Genomic DNA, 23,111 nt, shown 5'->3' with positions numbered 1-23,111 from the left:
CTCTCCTCTCCTCTCCTCTCCTCTCCTCTCCTCTCCTCTCCTCTCCATCTCTCCCCCCCTTTCTCCACCTCTCTCTCCCTTTCTCCACCTCTCTCTCTCTAACAAAGTGCAACTTTTAATTGGTTTATCTTTTTACAAACATTTCGATGCTCCAGTCGTTTAATCGTAATACATACAATGCTTACAATAATTTTATTAGCAAAAAGAAAAAAGAAACAGAAATTAATATGTAAACTTATTGTACAAAATAAAGATATCGCGAGGAAACACGGATACATTATGATTACAATACTTGATAACCTGGGTCGATCCTATCTTTTAACATCCTATATATATATATATAGAATGCACATGTGTTTATGGTTTTGCATGTTCATTGTGTGTATATATATAATTTTTTTTGTTTTATATATATACATAATATATATATATAATATTTTTTATAAAGATTCAAGACTAAAAATCAATGTATAAGAATAGCATGTATTCGATATAATATATGCTCACATGAACAAAACTATTTCGATTAGAGTCTGTGTATATTTTTATTTATATATATATAATATGTATAATTAATAATAATAATCGTGTACACCACAATACATTTATTCTTCTCTTAATATAATAACTAAAAGGTACACGCATTTCTCCCATCTTTTTTTTTTATTTATCTTTCTATTATACTTCAAATAGATAAATTTTCATTTTTCCAAAATCTATTTCTTTATCGCTTCAAAACGCATGTACACCACATTCATCATCTTATAAATCGTCTTTCTGAGGCACATTTTCTATGAGTAATTTTCACGAATCGAATTTTTATTAAATATTTTTATGTTTTTTCACAAAATCGTTCATTTGCTTTACATTTTCCCTCATTCTTTGTTTTATTTCTTTTTCTTTCTTTTCTTCATCCAAGAAAGATCAATGTTAGAGCGAGGGTTAATAAAAAAGTCGAAAGAATTTCGACGACTTTTATGTTTCGTTAGTTTTTCATTTTTACACAAGTGATCACAGATAATGCGAAAAAAGAAAAATTAATTAAAGTTAGGAACACGCCATATTGAATCTTGTACGGGTTCATTAAAATATCTAAATATTTCTAATCTAAATAATTTAATATCTAAACATTAATTTTAAATTGTTATACTAATTGTAAAATATTAAACTAATTTTAAATTATTATACTACTTTTAAATTATTTACTATAATTTTTTATACTAATTTATCTTTATATCTAAAATTTTATATTATAAAATAAAGTTACATGGCTATAAAGAAATATTTAGTTTTGCTATCTAGTTTTATACTATTCACATAACCTTAATATCTAATTGACATTATCTAAAATGCTAAATAAATTAATTAATAATAAAATTTAAACACTTTTTCGTTAATATCAATGATAAAGTATTATTAAAATATTTAAATAAATATTAATAATAAAAATAGAATCGCTTATATGAACTCATACAAAATTCCAACGGTTCCCAAGCAAAGTCCTGGAAATAGGAATGACGCAATGTATGTTACCCGAATCAATTCGAGCGTCGAAGGCAGCCAACGTTGCAACATTACGTGAAATGCATACACATATATATATATATATATATATATATATATATAGGAGAAATATGAAAAGAAGATGATGCAAATTTTATCTATTCCACGGTAATAGTAGTTAACCTCTTGGGCCGCTTTCCTGCCTTCTGTTTTCGATGGATCTCTCTGAAATCTACATGAGTTGTTTCACAGGGCTCTAACACCGATAATTCATCTTCATTTATAGTCTGTTCTTCTAATTTTCTTTTTCTAGACCTGGTCACTGGACCAGTCCTATTTTTATAAATTTCTGTATATTGGACGTTTTGTTTTTTATATTTTTTTGATTTTGTTTCCTCATTTTCATCTCGCTTATGTCGTTTTTTAGATGGTTCTTGATGTATAATCCTCGGTGAATTTGAATCGGAAGAGGAGGATAAGGAACTGAGATATTCATTTACTTTGTCTTCACCGAAATCAAAAGCGTTCGGTTGGGCTGGTGAAACGGATGTTGCAACGTTAGTAGCGTTACTAGGTGGTCGAAGGAGCTGTACAGAGGGACTCGATGATGTTGTAGAAGCAGATGACGATACAGAACTAGAAGTGGAACGCTTGTGTAGCTTCCTGCGCTGTGCAAGCCTTGCACCATCTACTTCACGCAATCGGAAGCCTTCTGGTTTCTCCAGCAAAGCATTCGAATTATCCAATACAGTTACGTCATATGAATTAGCCACGTCGAATGAATTTGATTCCTGTAACCAAGGATGATTTGCCAGTTCGCTGGCTGTCAGTCTTTCGCTCGGGTCCACGGTTAACAAGCCTTTGGCAACTTGTTTAGCAAGGTTAGACACGTGATTCCAAGATTCACTATCGAAATCAATTTCACCTGCTCTGATTCTAGTTGCTAAATCTAGAGAGCCTGATCTAAATGGCGGTTTTCCAGACAAGATTGAATATAAAATAGCGCCTAAACTCCAGAGATCACAGCTTTGATCATAGCCTTGTCTAGCAATTACTTCTGGAGCTGCATATGGGAGAGTGAAACAGGGTGTATGTAGAGGCTCGCAGCCACGTTTTATCCTGGCAAAACCAAAATCTACAATCTTTACTGGCGAATCCTCTGCCTCATGGGCAAATACTATATTCTCTGGTTTCAAATCACGATGAACTACACCTCTGGAGTGCATGAATTGAACCGCGGAAGCTAACTGTCGCATTATTCTACTAGCTTGCTGATCACTGAAGGGTCTTGGCCTTCTCAATAATTCTCCTCCATATAACAGTTCCATTATCAAGTACGTGTGCGCTCTGTCCTGATGAACTTCGATTAATTTGACTATATTTGGGTGACCTTGACAACTTCTTAACAAACTTGCTTCTCTTCCACAGTCGATCCTGCGACTAACAATCTTTACAGCGAATATTTCCATCGTTTTCCTATGTCTACATTTGCGACAAACTGAAAAACTACCATCTCCTAAGGCTTCTTCTCGAAGGTCTATCTCGTAACTCTGAAAAAATGTGGACTCCTCGAACCTGGCTGCCAATACATCCGATGTTGACGGTCTTTGAGACTCTGTATTGATTTTCGTGGCTTCCTTGAAAATATCTTTACTAACTGCATTTTCTCCAAACAATATAGATGGTGCCACGTAGGAATAACCTCTAAAAATTTTGTCATAATTGGGCGGAACTACGGCTGGGCTATCAGCTGCGATCATTTTTGTAAATTCATCCGAGAAATTACTGGTGTCTAGTTCATGGGCGATTTGAGGAACAAACGGAGGAGGAATTTCACGTTTTTCGAGAGCTTCCCAGCTGAACGATGATGGCGCTTTTTTGAAGAAAGGATGCTCCTTCAATTCTTTGGCGTCTCCTGGCCCTCCACCGAGTCGTTGTCGTGGATCTTTGACGAGAAGACGAAGAATAAAATCTCGAACAATTGGGCTGAGATGGCTGGGAATAGGAGGATCTGTTTTCAGTATTCGACGCGAGATGTCCTGTTGCGTATTCTTCTCGCCTTCGACCGTAAAAGGCGAGGCGCCAGTCAGCAGCTCATAAGTGAGTACGCCTACACTCCACCAGTCCACTGCCTGGAAATCGAATTGTTAGATTATTAGAATAGAATATTTCGTGGCCAGGTTATTCCTGGAATTTTGAAATCATTAAATGAACGGTTGATAAATTAAAGATGATTTAAACTTTGGATATTTTTTTTTGTGAAGGTATAAAGATGAAGATTTATGATTAAGAATTTAGGAATTTCATGATAGACGATTCATTTGAATAAAAATACGTATATTATGTACACTATTTTTTAATCTTCTTAAGTATAATCAAAAATATATATATATATCAAAATATATATTATTCGTTATATATAATATAACGTATAAAAAAATTCTTTTACAAAATATTATAAGAAGTTTAAATTTTAAATTAAGAAATGTTCTATACGAAACAAGAAGAGAAATTACGGTTACGAGAAAAATCACAAAAGAAAGAAAAATTTTTCTTCAAGTAAGGAAAAAAGAAAAATTTTCTTCAAGGAAAAATGAATCGATAAAAATGTATCTGACAAGCGGGTAACACGGGCGTGATAACGAAGTTCCAGGAATGAAGGGAACAAATCGTGACGTAAATTCATCCTGACTCACAATATCGTGGCCCGCCGAGCCCCCTCGTACCACTTCCGGTGCCATGTACTCGATAGTTCCGCAAAAGGAGTAAGCACGGGCGTTGCTGTCCCTTTCGTGCGGCAGGAACTCTTTGCTTAATCCAAAATCTGTTAACACGATATGACCCTCTTTGTCTAACAGAATGTTCTCCAGTTTAATGTCTCTGTAAATTATACCCAGCTGCAACAGAGAAAGCAACATTGTAGGTTTCACCGATCAGTATATGCGATAAAAATGGAATATTTTAATAATTTATCGCACAACGAGTAATACTTGAAACAAAGTGCATACAAAATTATAAGCTTGAGACTGTTATTTTTTTTTTTTGTACATAATTTATAGAAAAATATCTGGCGTAAACAGTATGCGTAAGAAAACATTTAAAAATTTATAATCTCGCTACTTTTTTTTTATTATTTTATAATTTTTTTTATTTTAAATTTTTATGTGACATTAAAGTTATTAAAATGTCTAATCTATATGTGCATCATATTGAAGTTCAAAAAATTATAAGTTCAATCTATAGCAGCATATCAGACTTCCTAATTATAGATCTAATTTGTATAGCATATTAAGATCAATTTCTTCTCCCCTAAATTCTTCAATTATTCTTCAATTATAGACTCTCTAAGTTATATGCCATATGCCAGTAGATTCAATCTATACACCATATAGAGTTCTTAAATCATAAGATTCATCTATAATCGCATATTATTATCTATGTATTAGAGTTCTTTCATTAGAAATTAAAATATACCATATTAAAGTCTATAAATCAGATATTTACTTTATAAAATTATTAAAGAGAATTCTTATTATTAATATTATTATTAAAATTAATATTATTATTAAAGAGAATTCTTAAAAATTTTTAAATCAAATCTAATCTAATATATGATATAAAAAAAATAATTTGAAAAAAATATATTTATCTATATACGTCATATTAACTTCTTTAAATCATAAGCCCAATTCTTACGTTACATCAATAATATATGCACATATATATATATCCATTTCAAATTTCAAATTTATATGTCAAGTTTAAATAAAAATCATTAAATATACTCATTATATTGAACAGTTTAAGTTCAAGAATGCGTTTCAAGTAAGTGATGATGAATGAAAGAACGAATTTACTTTATGTAGATGCTCCAGCGCCAAAATAACTTCGCCGATATAGATTCGTACTTCGTCCTCGCTAAAATGTTCCCGTTGATACAGATGCGTAAACAACTCGCCGCCGCTGACATAATCTGCAAGAAAGCAAAGTTCTCGTTTAACCTCGGTCTGGACAATATCCTTCGAAACGCGATTCGAGAAAACTCTGCGTAATGCATTATTCTCGCGAATCATCATCATTGGGTCTCCAAATAAAAAAAAAAAAAAAAAAAAAATATCCGATTGAAGATAGTAGAAGAAGATTTAAAGAATATTGAAAAAGACGAAAAAAAATTATTGTTTTTTTTTTTCAGAATTGGTGTAACGATATTTTTTTTATTTATCACTGGTACTCGTCAACGAGATATTGGACTATGAAATATTCATTGATAAAGCGGCTGCGTGCAGGATTTGGAATTCAATCATGTTCTTTGGCGAATGGAATATATTTGAAGTATTTTTTGAATATTTCACCAATTCTTTCGTGACACTCTTGTGGATTTTCTTTTTTCTTTTATTTAATAAAAAAAATTATTTAAAAAGCAACTTGATTAAATTAACATTGATATGGTAATTGATACTAATATATATGTATAAATATTTTAGCATTTTAATACATAAAAATTAATTTAAATATTTATAATATATTTTTAATATAATATACAAAAATTTACATTTACCAATTAGCAATGTAAACAGCAATATGAATTTTCATAGATAAAAGGACTTTTGGACTTAGATAGATAATAACAAAATTACAATTAGATAAATTCTAAAATAGAAACTTACTCGCCTTATACATTGCGAAAATAAAATAATTCATATATTGCAATATTCTTCTAAAGAGAAATAATTGAGGAAGAAACGAAATCACGAAATGATTATACCTTTCTACGAGGGAGGAAGGTTACACAACGTTACAGAAGACTCAATGATGATGTCACGATTGTATCGTATTTTGACTACCTTAAATATACATTCCTTCTCTTTCTTGGATATTTTTTTTGTCCAATATCAGGTAGTAACACAGATACTATATAATATTGAAGATAAAAAAAATTTATACCTATTTATACATTATATCTATACATAAACAAAAACTTTATGTAAAATATATACTACATCTTGTGGAATTTTTTAAAACTCTGACCATTAGTCATAAAAGGATTCGTTAATTTTTTCGATAAACCATACACATCTATTCTTTTCACGGTAAATATTTTTCGATATTTTAACATCGCTAATTTCTTATTATTTTTTCCATCAAAAATGTATCTTAACATGATATAAACTAAAAGATTAACTGTTTAACTATGAATCAATTAGTGATGAAATTTCAAATACTTATTACTGCTTATTAAACCTTGAAGATTCTACTGTACAATATTGCATATACTCGACACTTTAATTAAACAAGTGAACGATAAAATATATATTTCTCTACAGAGAAACACGATATAATACATAATTTATGAAAAAAAAAGAACTTCTTCTCTAAAAATAATAAAAGTTATTTCCTAAGAAAGAATAAAAGAGTTAAGAGAGATGAAAAAAAAAAAAAAGCATATACATATACTCTTCATAAAATAACATATTTCCTTAACATTATATTTTCAAATGAAATAATGTTATCTTAAATTTCACCTAAAATCAGATGTAACTTTGCGTCCGTTTGAAAGGCATAATGCAATGTAACTAAAAAAGGACTGTCCCGAACGGCCTCCAGAACTTGTCTCTCCGTCTTGGTGTGCTCGGTCGTCTTCTTTCTCTGGACGATGGACGCTTTCTTCAAGACTTTCATGGCGTAGAGTCTGCCTGCATCGGTTCCAGTTCTTTTGCGCACCAGGAACACCTTTCCGTAAGCTACACAAAAGATTTTTTTTTTCTTTTTTTTTTTTTTCTTTGTTTCCCCATTATCGTCTATATCTAATCAAATTGACGGCCGATCATCGTTCACGATCGCTATTCGTCCATACTTCCTTAAAAATATATTCAATTCGAATAAATATATTTTATTATATATGCACATCCCCATGCGTGTTATGGGAAATTCCTCCAAAACTCTTTTTTTTTTTTTTAAGTAGATTTCAGGAAAATGGCTTCTACCGTTGGGAAAATTCAATGCCTTCGTGTAGGTGTAGGATCTTAGATAAATCCTTGTAGATTTTTGGTTCGAATATACGGATGTGAATAAACTGTGGGGGGGATAAAAGAGATAGAAGATAAGAAAAATAAAAACGAACGAAAATATCGTATACAAATGTTGTATACGATAAAGAGAGATTTCTAACTAAAATTTCTAGATTATAAATTAAGACTCTTTTTTTTTTTTTATATATATAAAATGAATATATTGTAATGAAAGCAAAAAAAAAAAAAAATAGTATAATATTTAAATTTTACTATTAGAGATTACGAGTTTAAAATAAATAAATAAATAAATTAATAATTTTCAAATGTTCGATTGTACAGGAGCTGTAAATGAGAAGGAGAATAAATCAATCGTTCCATTATGGATTTAATCGATAACTATAAAGTATTTCGTTCACGTACCTCCGGTTCCAAGGACTTTCAGAAGATCGAAGTGCGTCATGTCAACCCTCTGGCCTCCGCTGTCTGCCAGGTTTACTGTAATCAGCAGGAACACTCGATTTTACTTCCCTCCGTCCAATGACACGTGTTCGATGAATGATAAGATGAATTCCTTGCCAAGATGATGATGTAATGATGACGAAGGTTAAAAGTGGTACAAGGAAGTGGTGAAAAGGCACGTGGGTTTTGAATAGAAATGGAGTCACGATAACACGTGTATATACGTTTCCATTTGGAAAATTGGCTAGGCAATAAAAACTTTACAACTTATAACATATATAACTATGATCTGAAGAGAAACGTGATATTATATTCTATCATTCTAAATCAAGAAGATATTTTATCTCGAGGGACTATAATCAAAGTTTATATTGATATCTTTAAAAGACGTATTGAAAAATATTTAAGCAACAATTTTCTAATCGTTTTCTAATTGTTCTAGGAAATTGGAAGTAGCAACTTTCATCAAAGCTTGGTTATCAAAATAACCAATGGACTTTCTATTTAACTTTAATCCTTTCGATCGTTCTTTCGAACTTTCGTTCGACGTACTTTCGAATAATAAACGATTGATTATCTCGATTAATATCCGGAAATATCACTCCACTCGTACGAAATATGAATGGTTTCGTATAAATTAAAAAGATAAGATCTCTAATCACCTTCGAACAACAATAAGAGAAATATATAAATGGAAACATTATTGATATATATCACGATATTATCATAGATAGAATATAATTTTACTTTTAAAGCGAAAACTTGTAAATTTATACGCGAGTTAAATGGACGGGTTGAAATTTAAAATAAGTCTTTATTCAGCCCAACCAAAACTAGAACTAAACAAGTTAAATTCATGTTGGGATATGGTTATATCATCACCATCGTTTAATGTAAAACTAAAAAATTTAAGAAATTTATTATTATTATTATTATTATTATTATTATTATTATTATTATTACCATTAACAATAATACAATAAATTATTATTACATGTTATACGTATAATAATTACATATACTTAAATTATTACAATTAAATATATATCACATACCATCATCAACGGACTCAATCTTGAAAGACGCTGAAAGAAACGAAAGAAGCAATAGTTAGAAAAAAGCAGTGAGTTTCGTTAACTCCCACGATTAACTTTCTGCTCTAATTAATTCACATTTTCTATTGTGTAAATCAACAAAGTGCGTTAGTTTTATTACAGAACATTAATACCACCACCACTACCATCTCTCTCTCTTTCTCTCTCTCTCTCTCTCTCTCTCTCTCTCTCTCTCTCTCTCTCTCTCTGCATCGTTGCCATTCAATTTAGAAAATAAGATTTCGCTTACGAACAATACGTATTATCCGGTTTATCGGTTTTTAGTTATATTCATCTTTGTTCAACATCTTCTCTCCCCCCCTCCCCTCCCCTCCCTTCCTTTCATTTGAAACTATGTGAAATTATCTTAGGCCAAAGCTCTGTTTCGTAATCGTTTTGTCAAATGTATTTTATTCGACAAGGGGCGAATTCATTTTCGAAATCGAACAGATTTCAAATATTCTATAATATGTAGTTCGAATTCGTTTTATTTCTAATCTTTTTTTTTCAAATGGAAAATGGAAATGGAAATGGAAACGATCGTCATAATGGAAATTAAATTAAAAAATTAAGAAATTAAGGTAATGATGATCATCTCTCATGAAATAAAATTATATAACGTTTGTATATGTTATTTAATAATGTCTCGATTAAATTTCGAAATTTAACTTCATCGCCATTTCGTATTTACTTAGAAACTTGTTGAGACAAGTGCTTGGAATATTGAATTTGGAATATTATATTCCACTATATCTCTCTTGTGTTGTTCATAGTTAAATACCTTGAGATTGTTTATCGAATTTAAATCAATTTTCTAAATTTTTCTAAATCTGGGAAATTTCCAGATTATTCATTATACAATATTTTAAAAAAAAACAAGATGGCTTAAAAACGAGATAAATATTTATTGGATATTTTAAATATTCAATCGCTTTCCCCCGTCCAATATCGAGATCTCGAATGAAAATTACATGTACATAATTGCACGAGATAAACGAAACAAAAAAAGTAGTTTAAACGATGAGAAAAAAAAAAAAAATACCACGACCATCAATCACAACGGCTAAAACAAAGGCAATACGCAAATTAGCAGGATATCGATACTTTCTACATTTTCAAAATGAATTACGCGTTTTTGAATGCAAATTAGGAAAAAACTATTGGAAAAATAGAGGGAGGGGAGGGGGGGGAAGGGGAAGAAGAATAAATTATATATATTATTCATGGAAAAAAAAAAAAAAACTTTGATAAAACTTTGAGGAAAAAATAGCGTGGAGTAATGATGGTATTTCATGACTTTGGAATCGATATCTAGACATCTGTCGTTTCAAAAAAAGACAGGCAAGGTCGGCGAAGGTGATGATTGCAAAATGACGCTTGCACGGTTCCCGGGTTCGATTATCGAATCAGCTCGCTTGCGATCTCGACCTTGCATGCGAAACGAGAAAAAGAAGGAGGGACGATCGATTTAAAATTTCTTCTATCCATTACAATACTTTTTTTTCTTTTTTTCTTTCCATTTATACCACCTTTTTCCCCGCCTTGTCTTCATGGTCTTTATTCTCAACTAACTTTTCAGTCACGCATTCTTCAACCATTACTTGTAAATTATTTTTACAATGAAAAATAGAGAAATCGAAATTCAAAATTCAAAAATCGAAAAAATATTGATTACATCGTAAGTTAATTCCAAGTAAATTTCAAACCGCCAAAAATCGAATCAATTAATAACAATTCTTTTTATTTTTCTGCTTTACAAATCTTCTTTCGAAAATTTCTGAAGAGAAAGAAGAAGAAAATTGTCGCGAGTAAATTCCAGAAAAAAAAAAAAATAAATAGATAAAATAAAATAAAATAAAATCCTCCTCCACGCCCACGGATCGATTCCAAAAAAACTCTGCGAATCTTGGTAGCGCGACGCGTGATTCGCGGAGAGTATTATGAAATCATTTCATAGGGGAAATGACTCTCTGGGGACAAAGCGGAGGGAAAGCAGAGGTAGTGATTCGTCATACGTCTCGGTGTGGCCGGATCGTGAAATATCGCGTGGCACGGCAGTCGCTCAAGGTGGCGTGCGCAAATGTAGATGCACCTGCAGTTAATATCGGCAGGTGTGCGGGCATGCACGCGAATGTACGTAAATACTGATCCGCTAGAATGCAGCTGTGTGTTTTTAAAACGAGACCGCGAATGGAGGAGAACACACGCGGACCGAGCGTAGCCCGGAAGTGTTAGATCGGTGTTCCGTTTAAATCATGGCCGATCTCGAACAGACCGTGACTTGGCTCCAATCGAACCGTGAAATGTGAAACAGCCTGTTGGGAACCGCGAATTTTTTTTTTCTTTTTTTTTTTTTTTTTTGGCCGTGGATGAATATATAAAGTGTTTTCGAAACGGTTTTGAAACTTTTGTTCCCTTCCCCCCTCTCTTCTTTTTTTTTTTTAACACTTGTCTAGTTTTTGGATTTATCGTGTAAATGAAAATTGAAGTTTAATCGTTGCGTTTATAATTTGTTTTGTGCTCGATAGTGCGTGCATGTATCTATGTGAAATTAATTTCAATATTTTTTTTTTTTTTTGGTAAAAATAAAAATTGATGAAAATTTTTCTCACAAAAAAAAAAATGATTCTGTTTTAATAAAGTGCTTCTAAAATGAATTGAGGTTATTTTATGTAATTTAATTAAATCCTGGCATGGATTGTATAGTTCAATCTAGGCGCGAAGTCTAATGTTAGTTTCAAACTTATAAAATTACTAACTGTAACGAAACTGTAAATTGACATAATGTTACAATTGAATGAACAGTTAATGTTAAACTTGAGTAATTATTAAAAAAAAAAAAAAAAAAAGAAAGTCACGAGTTGAAATTAACGAGTTTTTACATTGCATTGACTGTACAAATGTAATTATTGATTATCAAGGAATATTATACATCATGGACGATCATTTTTTATCGTATAAGAATGTTTTTCGTATTATTTTATTATAATCACGAAATTTTTTACATTTTTTTTTTTTTTTAATTTAATATTTCGAGACAAGATTCCGTAACCCACTTACAGAAGAGGATTATATTATTATTCTTACATGATGAGGAATTGCATAATTGAATTATAATTAGAATAGTAGGGCAGAGCAACAAATCAAGAAGTCGGAGAAGAGAACGAAATAAGTAGGGTAAAGTATTCTACTTATACTTTCTTATTTACAATCGATTGTTAAATGGAAATTAATATTCGAGAAAGAGAGTGAATCGTTGAAGGAATTTCTTTAAAAGGGACGTAATAATGTTGTTTTATAATTTCTAGAGCGCGTTTAATGAGTTTTACTAATGACTTTCATGGGTCACCGATGACCTATGCGAGATTCGACTGACCTGACATAATCCACCTACTTTATATTTCCTCTAGTTATTTGGAAAATGACCTTCAATGACTCTTGAATAACCTTTACCAATCCCCTTAAAGGTTAATTCCATCCACTACACGAAGAGAATAGAGTTGAACAGGATTTAGAAGATCAAAAGATTGATTTGTTGAACTGAAGATGATCTTCGATGATTATTGGATATGTTAGAGTTAAAAAAGATTTAAAAAATATTAAAAGGTTAACTTTTTATTGAAGATGATTTTCGATGATTAATATCCTATTCCATTTTTTGTAAAGCTTCATTTCAAGGATCATAAAAAGGATATTTTAAGAGAATGAATATAATTACCAAGTTTGTTAAAAAAATGTATTCAAAAATTGATGAAGTTGACTGATTATTCGATATTTTAAAACTATTACAAAAGAAACAAAAAAAAAGAAAAGAAAAAAAAAGAAGAAGAAGAAAACTGGAATTATTTTTCAAAAATTGTAAAATGCATTAAAAGATTAAAAGGTAATTGAAAACAATTTTGTACAATCTCGACTATTTTATTTTATCGTTCTTGAAACTTCAATTACGATAGAAAAATAACAGAAAAGAGAGATTAAAAATGTTCGAAATATCAACAAATTCCTTAAAAACTTAAATGAAACTGATGCTTTGATAATCTTGAATGATCGAGTCCATTTTATCAATTCTAGGAACTAGAATTTCAAGAATTCTAAAAAAAAAAAACATTAGAGAAGAAAAAAATAGAGGACTTATCTTATCTATCTTTAAAGAATTTATAGATATCAAAAAATTAAATAAAGGATTAACTAAAAAAACAAAAACAATCTTTAACAGATTTTAAACAACTTATATTGTGCAAATTATAATCCTATCCCTCTTTCAGGCTAACAATTTCACAAGTTGTATCATATAGAAAACGAGGAATTACAAAACGACGTTTAAAGAATATTAAAAATCAAGGAAAAATGAAATTTAACGTCCTTGAAGCTTGGAAATCACACGTTAAAATCTGCGTAACTTCACGAATGGAACGCTACCAGTAGTGCTTTCACTTCTCTACCTCTCTCTGCTCAACTTTCGCGTAACGATCCTTCCTTTTTTCTTTCTTTTCCCTCATTTACTTGATTACGTGAACACGGTGAAATTTCGTCAAACATACATGTAAGTATACCAACCACTGAAAGAGCTTTTATGTTCCAGAGAGTTACAACGTTCCTTTTGTTTTCTCTCTTGTCCACGTGAAAAACAAACGAGACGATTTCAATGCAAAACGCGACACGAGGGTACAGAGTACGGATTTTGTTAATTGTGTAAAAATGTATTACGTATCGGTTTACCGTGTAAACTCGCGGGAACATCTTGCAAAATTTTCCTCCTTTCGAAGTTGGAGAGAAAAAAAATATTCTCGTATTTCCACTCGTGTATACGTTGTATCGACAGGGTTGAAAACAGGGTTATTATATCGATTTTTATTCGTAACCTTTTCACGCTACGTACGTATTCTTAGAATTGAATTTTTTTTTTTCACAGATTAAAACTCTTTTACTGAAAAAAAAAAAAAAAAAAAAAACATACGTTACAATGCGTATAAATAGAGATAATTTTATGTATGATTTTTATTATAGAGGACTTATAAACGTATGTTTAGTAATTAATTATACGTTCTCAAAATAGAAATGTTCTCAAACGTTACAAACGTTATATAAAATAAGAGGTCGATGTGAAATAAAAACGTATGTGTAATTTTCGATATTATATACAGATGGCGCAACGAGAGAATTAATCTATAATATAAATTCAAATTTAGAAATACGCGACAACCAATTGACGAAATTTATTTAGAAAATTTTTACTAATTTTTCTTTTTTTTTTTTTCAGATACAAAATGTTCAAGAAAAATCTGCAAAGTATATATTATATACGTTTCTATTCGAATTAATATTAATATAATCTACACACATATATATATATATACGCTAATTATCATCAGGATACGCGTATCCGCAATATGAAAAATAATAGAAGAACTGGAGAATTTTTATTCACTGTAAACGCCATCGTGTGGCAACAGATGTTTGCCAGGGCTATTTAAATAATAAGTCTTGTACGATTATACGATAAAACGTAACAAATATTATTCTATTTTTAACGTATTTGGTACGTAATAAAGTAAAACTTTTAATAAAGGAAATGAATTAAAAAACAAATTTTCCTTTCGATAGATGGATCGAATTATCGAAAGAAGAGAGCATCGAAAAAGGCAGGATTTATAAAGCGAGACATTTCAATTAAAAGTAACAAGTATCTCCATACTTTTTAAATAACAAAATGTACGTAGAAACGTTTTTGTTCTCGAATTGTTTCCACACGTGTGTCAATAATAAAATCGTGTCGCGCGTGCTCGTGTCGAGGGCACAATAAATCGATTAAATTTTCGCCTCAAAGTTAAAAGGGTTTCCACGTGAAATTAACACGCGGGGGTCCTTCGCGAGCGTCCCCGGCCCTGACTGCCAGCCGGGAATCCATGTCAAGGTAGTAGAAGCAACCACGAGCAAACTCGAGTACCGTCCACGCGCCTGCCTCCCTCAATCTGGATTACTGTTCATGGATTCGAACACGTCTTCGACCACTTGCTAAACACGCTTTTCACACTTTTCGTCAAACGTCACCAAGGATATATACAACGTGATAATTAAAGATTCTAAACGTATCCAGATAAATGCAATTTAACGTTGAATTTACGTGTGCATTTATCAATTTTAACGGGGTAACAAAAAATGTAAAGAATAGGATGACGATTTTTAAAATTTAAAACAATTTTCTTTTTTTAAAAATTGAATAAGAAAAACTCTAAATGATGATGAACACGAAGTGTATCCCTTTCTTATATTATAACATAATATCCATTATCATAGATGAATGATTTTAAGAAAATTCTGTTTTCGAAAGGACAGGAAAGTCCACTTTGAAACCGTGATGTAACATATTGCCATGATTAAGGAAAAAGCTTTACCCGATTAAGATCTAAAGCGATTTGAAAAAAAAAAAAAAAAAAATTTCAGAGGGGAACGATGGAGGAAAGATTTCTCGGCCTCTTTCTATATTTAGACCCTCGTCTCGATTTTAATTTCGGAATATCGTTTCGATGTCAAGAATTCGCGGCCGTCTCCCAAACCTCTAAATCGAGATATTTAACACAATCACTCTTTTACTCGATATTGTGCACCATATCGTATTTATCGTTCGAAGAACAAAAAAAAGAAAAAATTGATTGAAAAATTAATCTTTTCTCTCCTTCTACGAAAGAAACTTCCTCTTTGGAAAGGATTTTTTGACGGAACGAAAAAAAGAAAAAGAGAGAGATGCAGAAATGCGAAGCACAGGTGGAGGGAGAAAGACGAAGAGAGAACGAGAGAAAGAGAGACCTTTATAGAAAAGTAAAAGGTGAAACACACAGAAGTGCAAAAAAAAAAAAAAAAAACTACTTTTCACGTGCAAACGAGTATTTCGAGTTTTATCGTTAACTTTCAACGCGACACGGGGCTCTTGGTATTAAATAAATAAATAAAAAACGTATTATATCGACATTTTTCTTTTTTTTTTTTTAAATTATATTTCGTTAATATTACTCTCACGGGTTGAGAACGACTTTTTATTTATTAGTATCACTATGCCCCGCATTGCCCCGAACACGATTAATTCTTAACGTATTATCTAGCACGCTCGTATTGTCGTATCTACAATGCAAATGCAATGCAATTTTTTAAAACTAGAAATATAGTATCGAGGAATAATTAGAAATATAAATAACTTTAACTCGAGGAAATAATAATGGTAATTTGTAAATTTTAAAGAGAATAGTAAACGAGTAAAAATAGAAGTAGCGATAAGTAAATGAATATTGATCCGTGTAACGTAAGAAAAATAAATGTCCCGTTATCACGAAATTCGCGAGCGAGGAGGATACGAAACTACTACTATTATTACTATTACTACTACTATTATCACTATTGAAAGATACGCGAAAGTTACGAGAGCACGTGGAAACCAACACCACGATGCATCTTCAAAGGGTGCATGCGAAGTTGAAGGTGAAGGGTAGTCGGCCAACGCAGTCCCAACGCCATTAAAACACTTTCACAAAGGTGATTTATGATTCCATCGGTTGAAGTCTGTTCACCCTGTGCGGTGAACACACAAAATGGATAGCGCATTCACCGTTTAATATGCATATACGTATTGTTAGTAGGTTCCTTGACCACGCGTGTCTCTCCAACGAATCGAAGAGTCTGCAGGAAATCTATATCACTGTCATCGGATATCTTGGTGAATGTACAAGGTGATTAATTCATACGTAAAATTGCCAACAATACAACTTGGAAATATATCGGGTGTATCGGGTTTAAATTTATTTCTTATTATCTCGTTATTATGAATCGATTAGATTTTGGAAGAAAAAGGCTTTCTTAAATTAATATCTATCCTTGAATTACTTTTATTTAAATTCTAAAAAATATAAGAATTAATTTTTATTAATTAATTCAACAGATGGAATTTTTTAATCTTTTTGTTTTTCTATAAAAATATAGAATCGATCCTTTCCCCGCTGCTTTTAATTTGAAAGTAAAATTATTTTACGAATAATATTATTTCCCTATTTCTAAGAATAACATTATAATTGAGGCATTCGTTGTACAAGGCTTTATATAAAGATTTTCTTTTTTTTTTTCAGATTCGTGGCAATCTAAATAATTTTTCTTTTTTCTTCTTTTTCCTTCTTCTCGCAACATCAGTTGTTAAATAACAGATAACGTGTGTTGCTTATCATTTAGCAACTATTTCACGCGAAATGGTGCTTATCACCGTGTTGTGTATTTACAAATAGCCGAATCAAATTTTAGATACAGGATAGGAACGATAACAAGTTTGTCACACGTTTCAGTTCTCATGGTGAAACTTGTGAAGCATCATTGAAAATAAATTGAATCGCGCCAAAGGTTTTTATCACTCGAACGTAAGTGAATGGTGGCGATAATACTTTCTTTTTTTTTTTTTTTCCTTTACATTTCGAAATTTAATTTTCAGGTTGCACACTTATAAATAACTGAAATTCCTTTTTTTTGATAAAGAAGAAAAGGAATTGTATTACGTTTATTTCGCGTAGATATATTTTTTGTAACACTTGTTTTCTTAATCAAAATCGATGGTACAAATGTTCGTGATGAGAATGATCTTCTTCTTTTTATCTCTTTTTTTTTTATTCAGAATTTACAAATAGCAGTTTTAGATAAACCAAAAGAACGATTGCATATATTTATTTTACACACGTAACATGATAATCATTCTTTTTTTCTCTCTTTTTTCCTTCCTTTAAAAATTTATTCCAAAGTTTTAATACACTAATTTTCATTTGATCATTAAGATCAAAGATGATTTTAATTTAAAAAAGTGATACGTGTCCTTTTATTCTTACAATATTTCGTATATATATATATATATCTTTTCAAGTTCATTAAGGAAAAATGTGGAACATTCCTTTTTTTTCTTAATCACTGTATTTTTTTTTTTTTTTTTTTATTCAGAAACGATAATAAGACTCGTGATACGAATGACGTAAATATTCAAAGTGTTGTCATTTGAAATGAGAATGAAACGATGCAAGCTACACGTAAAAACATAATTACATTTTCATGTTCAATCAAAGATCAAAAAATAATAATAATATAACCGTAACATAATAATAAAACTCATTTATACTTATTTAAAAATATAATTAAAAAAATGCAATTCGTTTTGTAAGGAAAATTCCTAAATATGTTAGTTTTATAAAAATATAATTAGATTAGTTAAGAAATTAGTTTTAAAAATACAACTAGATTAATTATACTATTCAAATGAGTCATTTGCACGTAGAATATAATTAACCTAATTTTTTTTATCAATCATTTAAAGTCCATTCTAATTTCTATATATATATATATTTATATATATAAAAGACTTTTTGTTTTGTTTAATTTAACTTTTCAACTTTGTTTGTAATCAATAATTTAAAATGGAACGCAAAAATTTTTTTTATTTTCTAATCAACATAAATTTTCAAATCCTATTCAGAAATCAAAAGTTGAAGAATAATATCAAAAATTTTGGATAAATGATTAAAGATAAAGTAACAAACACGAGAAGAAAAAGAAATTATTCAAAGTTGAATACGAATAAATAAATAATTATTTTACCAGAACTAATATCTCAATAAGCTCGATTATTAGCGACGCTAATGGAAAAAAACCTGAAATCTGCCTTCTTTAACAAGACACAGTTGCAAGCATATTGCTGTGTATTATCATCGATCGTTTAATATCTGTTTAGAAATAAGCGTATCGTCCCGTTGTTCCTTGACAATAGTCGTCCCACTGTGCTGCATATAAATCAGAGAAGGGAATATATCGCGTGATATTAAGTGCACGTGTAGTTGGCTTTCGTCTGGCGAAAGAAAGTAGTCGATCCCGTTACGAAATAGCGAGTGAATGCCGACTATCTGGGTCAGACAAAAGCGGAACTTCCGCGACTATGCTCGAGGGCTGTCGAATCGTTTAACCTGGGAATTGTAAAAATTAATCGTATCAGTGTCGGTCTAAATATTTTCATTTTATTATATCTGTATTTTAAAAAATATTGATAAGAAATTCCAATTAAAATCCGATTAGAACCTTGGTTAGGTTAAAGTAATAGTATAGTTTAGAATAAAAGTATAGTTTAGAGAATATATAAATTGGATATTGAACAAATCAATTGCAAATAAATTGTAAAAAGGAAAGTTTTTTTCTCGTTGACGAAATTATCGACAAGAGATAAAAGAAGAACATTTTTCAACTTATCCTCCTCATCGTCGTTAAAACAACCCTTAATGTTTTCTTCGTATATATATTTCAATAAAGTTTCGAAAAAAAAAATATGAATTTTGTATATTTTTATAATAGAATAAATTTCCTTATTAATTTGCACCGTTTTGAGTGAATAAAAATCAAGAGACAGATTGTAAAATATCGAAAGGATTAATTTTATAGATATTTTTAATAATATAAATATACTTTTAATCTTTGTCCTATATATTGGCAAGAGAATTTCTATTTATATTGTATAGGTAATTATCCTTTTTAGAAACAATTATTGCAGAAATATCGTATTGTTCGATCGTTTGGCCTGCAACTGGCTGTGGTTTTACGACAAACGAAGGTTTTTCGACAATTTTTAAGAGGCCGGAACATAAAATGGCCGTGTACGCTCTGCTTGCAGTGGCACAACCGTTATTTGATACGGTACTGTGCCTTACGTTACACGCATTCCTCCGTTTGCCTCGTCGTCGCCAGGTAAATCGTGCACGTGTAACTCCACACGTGCCTCCTCCAGTGGTGTTTCAACATACGCACGCAACTATTACCTTGATTAATTAAAATAAGATAATGAAAATGTAATGACTGATCGGAACACGCCGATAAAAGTTATTTTGCAAACCTTTAACGATTTTCTTAGAAAGAGAAAATAATATGAATAATATCATGGTGTAGGTTACGATCGATATTTAAATAAAAAGGATACATACGCAATGTATTATTTTAATTATTATTATTCATTCCGTTGAAAGATGCTTTAGAAATTTAAAAAAAAAAGGGAGAGAGAGAGAGAGATTGGTTGGAAATGAAAACTAAGTAGGTCACCACGGTGGCCACGCGACACGAAACGTACCGGTAACATTATGAAATAGTCTCCAATATTAATGAAATCGACCGTGAGTCACCAATGACCTACACGGCAAAAATATTTTTCCATTCTTATGTAGTAGAATATTTATAATTAAAACTCAATAATAAAAATGAAAATATATATATAAAAAAAAAAAAAAATCTAGGATAAAACTTCTCATCGACTGTTTAAACAATAAATTTAATATCTCGTTTCATATTTCAATCATAGTTTCATCATTGATGTCACCAATAAATTTCGCGACAGAAGAAATATCCATTTTTATAAAATATTTTTTAATAATACGAAAAAAAAAATAGAAAAAAAAATTGAAGAAAATAATAAAAAGATGTTTTTACGACATGAACATTTTCAAATAATTATAGTAAAAATTTTCGAAAACAAACAATATATCATTCAATAGAAGATTATTCTCCTCTTTAATAATCTCCCCCCTTCCCTCTCCCCGCCACCAATTCTATTACCATCGTTCATGCCACTAACAACTCAGTCGATAATAATACTTCTATTCCCTAGCAATATATCTTTCCCAACGATTAAAAATATTGAATAAACACTTTTTCGCATCCCCCCCCCCTCGTTAGAACGATCGATATATACATGGTAACAAATTCCAAATACCAATCTGTGTTTTCATCTTTCTTTCGATAAAAACCCTTTCACATACGCTTCGACGACATAGAAAAAAAAAAAAAAAAAAAAAAGAAAGAAAGGAAGGAAGAAACGCGGGAAAAACGTAATAGACTCGGTGTATAAAACTCTGGTCTGATATTTTACAGGGGATCGGGGATGGCGTCGATGCCTACACGGACGCGCAACTGGTACACGATACGACAAAGAAGCTTTTCGACATGTAATTCCCCGTAAGCGAGCACGCTCTCAACGGGGAAAACACACCGAAGGATAAATAACTCGTTCCAAGGCAAGTTCGCCGCCGAGTCTAAATATAAATTCGCAACAAATCAATATCAACGCACACGGACGCCACACTGTGGATTCGATGGGCATTTAGCGGATATGCAGACATATTCTCAAATGCACACGTTCAGGGAACGTGATCGCGGAGAATCTTTTTCCGCAACCGTTGCACGGACTCTTCGACGGGAGTCTTTTTTGTGGAATCGCTTAAGGTATAATTACGAGGAGGTTAAAACGAATGGGAATGGATGTAATACGATATCTGACTTACTGACGCCAAGGGTTTGGACCTTTTACCATTTTCTTTTTTTCTTTCAAATTTAATTCCGTATCCTTTTTTTTTTTTTTTTTTTCTTTTATACAACGAAAGTTGGATACAATACGATAACTTTAGTTTAAATGTAAGTTGTAAGATAATATTTATATAATGTTAATGATGAAAAAATATGGATATGTGATTACGCTTGTATAATATTTTTGTTGAAAATTCTTGCAGAAAATTATTTTGAGATTCTCGACATTTTTGTTATAACTTATAAAAGAATAAAAACAACAGATGAGCTTGTTTTATGAGAGAGAGGAGAATATTCTTTTCGAATCTCTGATTAAGATTAGATAAGATCGATGAATTAAAAATGTGAAACACGAATTCCTTAAAATTTTTGCATTTTTTGAAAAGGTTAATGCAATATATATATATATAAATAGTTATAATCGTTTACTAATTCATACATTCGGATTATTAATTACACGAATATCAGATATATTATATATGAATTTTATCTTTTCAGACAACAACAAGTAGCAATATTGCATACATTTTATAGACCGTTGATTCGCAAAAAATATTATTCCTTCTCTTTTCAAATTTCCCATCCTTTCTACAGAATGGCGACGAAAGTATCTACTGATCTTAAATATTTGTGCAGCTGTATAAATATTTTCACTACTTGCAAAAACACGAAAGTACAACCAAAGCGATTTCTTTTTCTTTCTTTTTTTTTTTTTTTTTTTTTTTTTTTTTTTTAAGCGACTCGTTAAAAATTGATACGAGGATCAGAAGATTGGAAGAGAACGTCACGTAAACCATAAAAGTTGCTAAACAAACGAAAAATAAAGTAACTCGTCGATAGGTCGGTTTTAATCAAGTTTTGCGCGCGTAAAAAGCGGCTGAAAGAGGGGGGAATGAGGGGCAAAAAAAAAAAAAAAAAAGAGAACGATCGTGCAAACATTTATCGTAATAATCGTCTTCGATGGCCATTTACTATTGCCGCGTAAACATGTTCATGCAGATTCGCTTGCGCAAAAACCAGATTACGTAAGATCGTTTGCATTAAAGAATTTATTGTTGCCGTTTTGTACTGACGAATCGAATCGTAGAACAATCGATCGAAAAGGGAATATTTTCGTATCCTTATCCTTGTTTTAAACTCGCCAATATAAGATTCTCTTTCTCTCTCTTTCTCTCTTTCACAATTTGATTTGATTGTTTTGCTTTCAAAAATATATAACTTTTCAAAAATTTTGTTTATTTTGATACAAAGATCTCCAATATTGAATTTTCTACGTCTGAAAATTTATTTCTTTACGCGAAAAATATGATCCCTGTCCTAATTTACGCGTTTCAATTTGTTTTCGGGTATCTTTTGAGCAAAGAGCAACAAAAAGTTTTTTAAATTAAATTCTCGAACTGCATATTTTTTCTTACTTACTCTGAAATTTATATCGATAGAATCGTAATTCTAGAAAAAAATCATCGATCAATATTAATATTTTTCGCGTATATTTTATGTATTTTCATATACGTTTCAAAATTCTTTTTAATCGAGTAAAAGAATTTTTCACTCTTTATTTATTCGATATTGATCACAAACTAGTTTTTCTTATTTCTGAAAAAGATTCCTTATTGAAGATTGGAAAGATATGTCGTAAATTAAAAAGTTGAAAAGTATAATAAATTTTCAGGAAAGAGCAGCAACGTAA

At 30.8% G+C, this 23,111-nt stretch overlaps 1 protein-coding gene and 1 long non-coding RNA gene across 13 annotated transcripts in view; one reads left to right on the top strand and one right to left on the bottom strand.

Annotated features, from left to right (window-relative positions):
• Positions 1-604: 604 nt before the first annotated feature.
• LOC122718559 (ribosomal protein S6 kinase alpha-5-like) overlaps positions 605-23,111 on the bottom strand; it is a 43,354-nt gene continuing 20,847 nt past the window's right edge. For 3 of the 8 annotated variants that reach the window (XM_043943677.1, XM_043943676.1, XM_043943678.1), the window contains exons 3-8: positions 9,029-9,058; positions 7,935-8,009; positions 7,026-7,244; positions 5,361-5,476; positions 4,200-4,400; positions 605-3,635 (exon numbers count right to left, since the gene is read on the bottom strand). In XM_043943677.1, the coding sequence (XP_043799612.1) occupies positions 1,662-3,635; positions 4,200-4,400; positions 5,361-5,476; positions 7,026-7,244; positions 7,935-8,009; positions 9,029-9,058 (2,615 nt within the window). In that variant the 3' untranslated portion in view covers positions 605-1,661. Of the gene's footprint in view, positions 3,636-4,199; positions 4,401-5,360; positions 5,477-7,025; positions 7,245-7,487; positions 7,577-7,934; positions 8,010-9,028; positions 9,059-23,111 lie in introns of all 8 variants that reach the window. The other 5 variants (XM_043943680.1, XM_043943679.1, XM_043943681.1 and 2 more) reach the window with 2 other exon arrangements.
• Positions 12,895-21,417, top strand: LOC122718562. Of its 5 annotated transcripts, none has more exons than XR_006347408.1 (8): positions 12,895-12,950; positions 13,333-13,902; positions 13,980-14,182; positions 14,328-14,606; positions 14,672-16,594; positions 16,699-16,788; positions 17,182-17,463; positions 20,990-21,417. It is a non-coding gene; the product is annotated as an uncharacterized LOC122718562 (long non-coding RNA). The 5 variants fall into 5 exon arrangements; XR_006347411.1 differs by lacking the exon at positions 20,990-21,417 and having other exon boundaries at positions 13,333-13,530; positions 13,650-13,902; positions 17,182-17,737; XR_006347410.1 differs by lacking the exon at positions 20,990-21,417 and having other exon boundaries at positions 13,333-13,610; positions 17,182-17,737.

Source organism: Apis laboriosa, unplaced genomic scaffold, assembly GCF_014066325.1.
Source record: "Apis laboriosa isolate Shangri-la unplaced genomic scaffold, ASM1406632v1 scaffold64_cov150, whole genome shotgun sequence".
NCBI lineage: Eukaryota > Metazoa > Arthropoda > Insecta > Hymenoptera > Apidae > Apis > Apis laboriosa.
The sequence above is the reverse complement of the archived record's forward strand: the minus strand, read 5'-3'. Positions and strand labels throughout refer to the sequence as shown.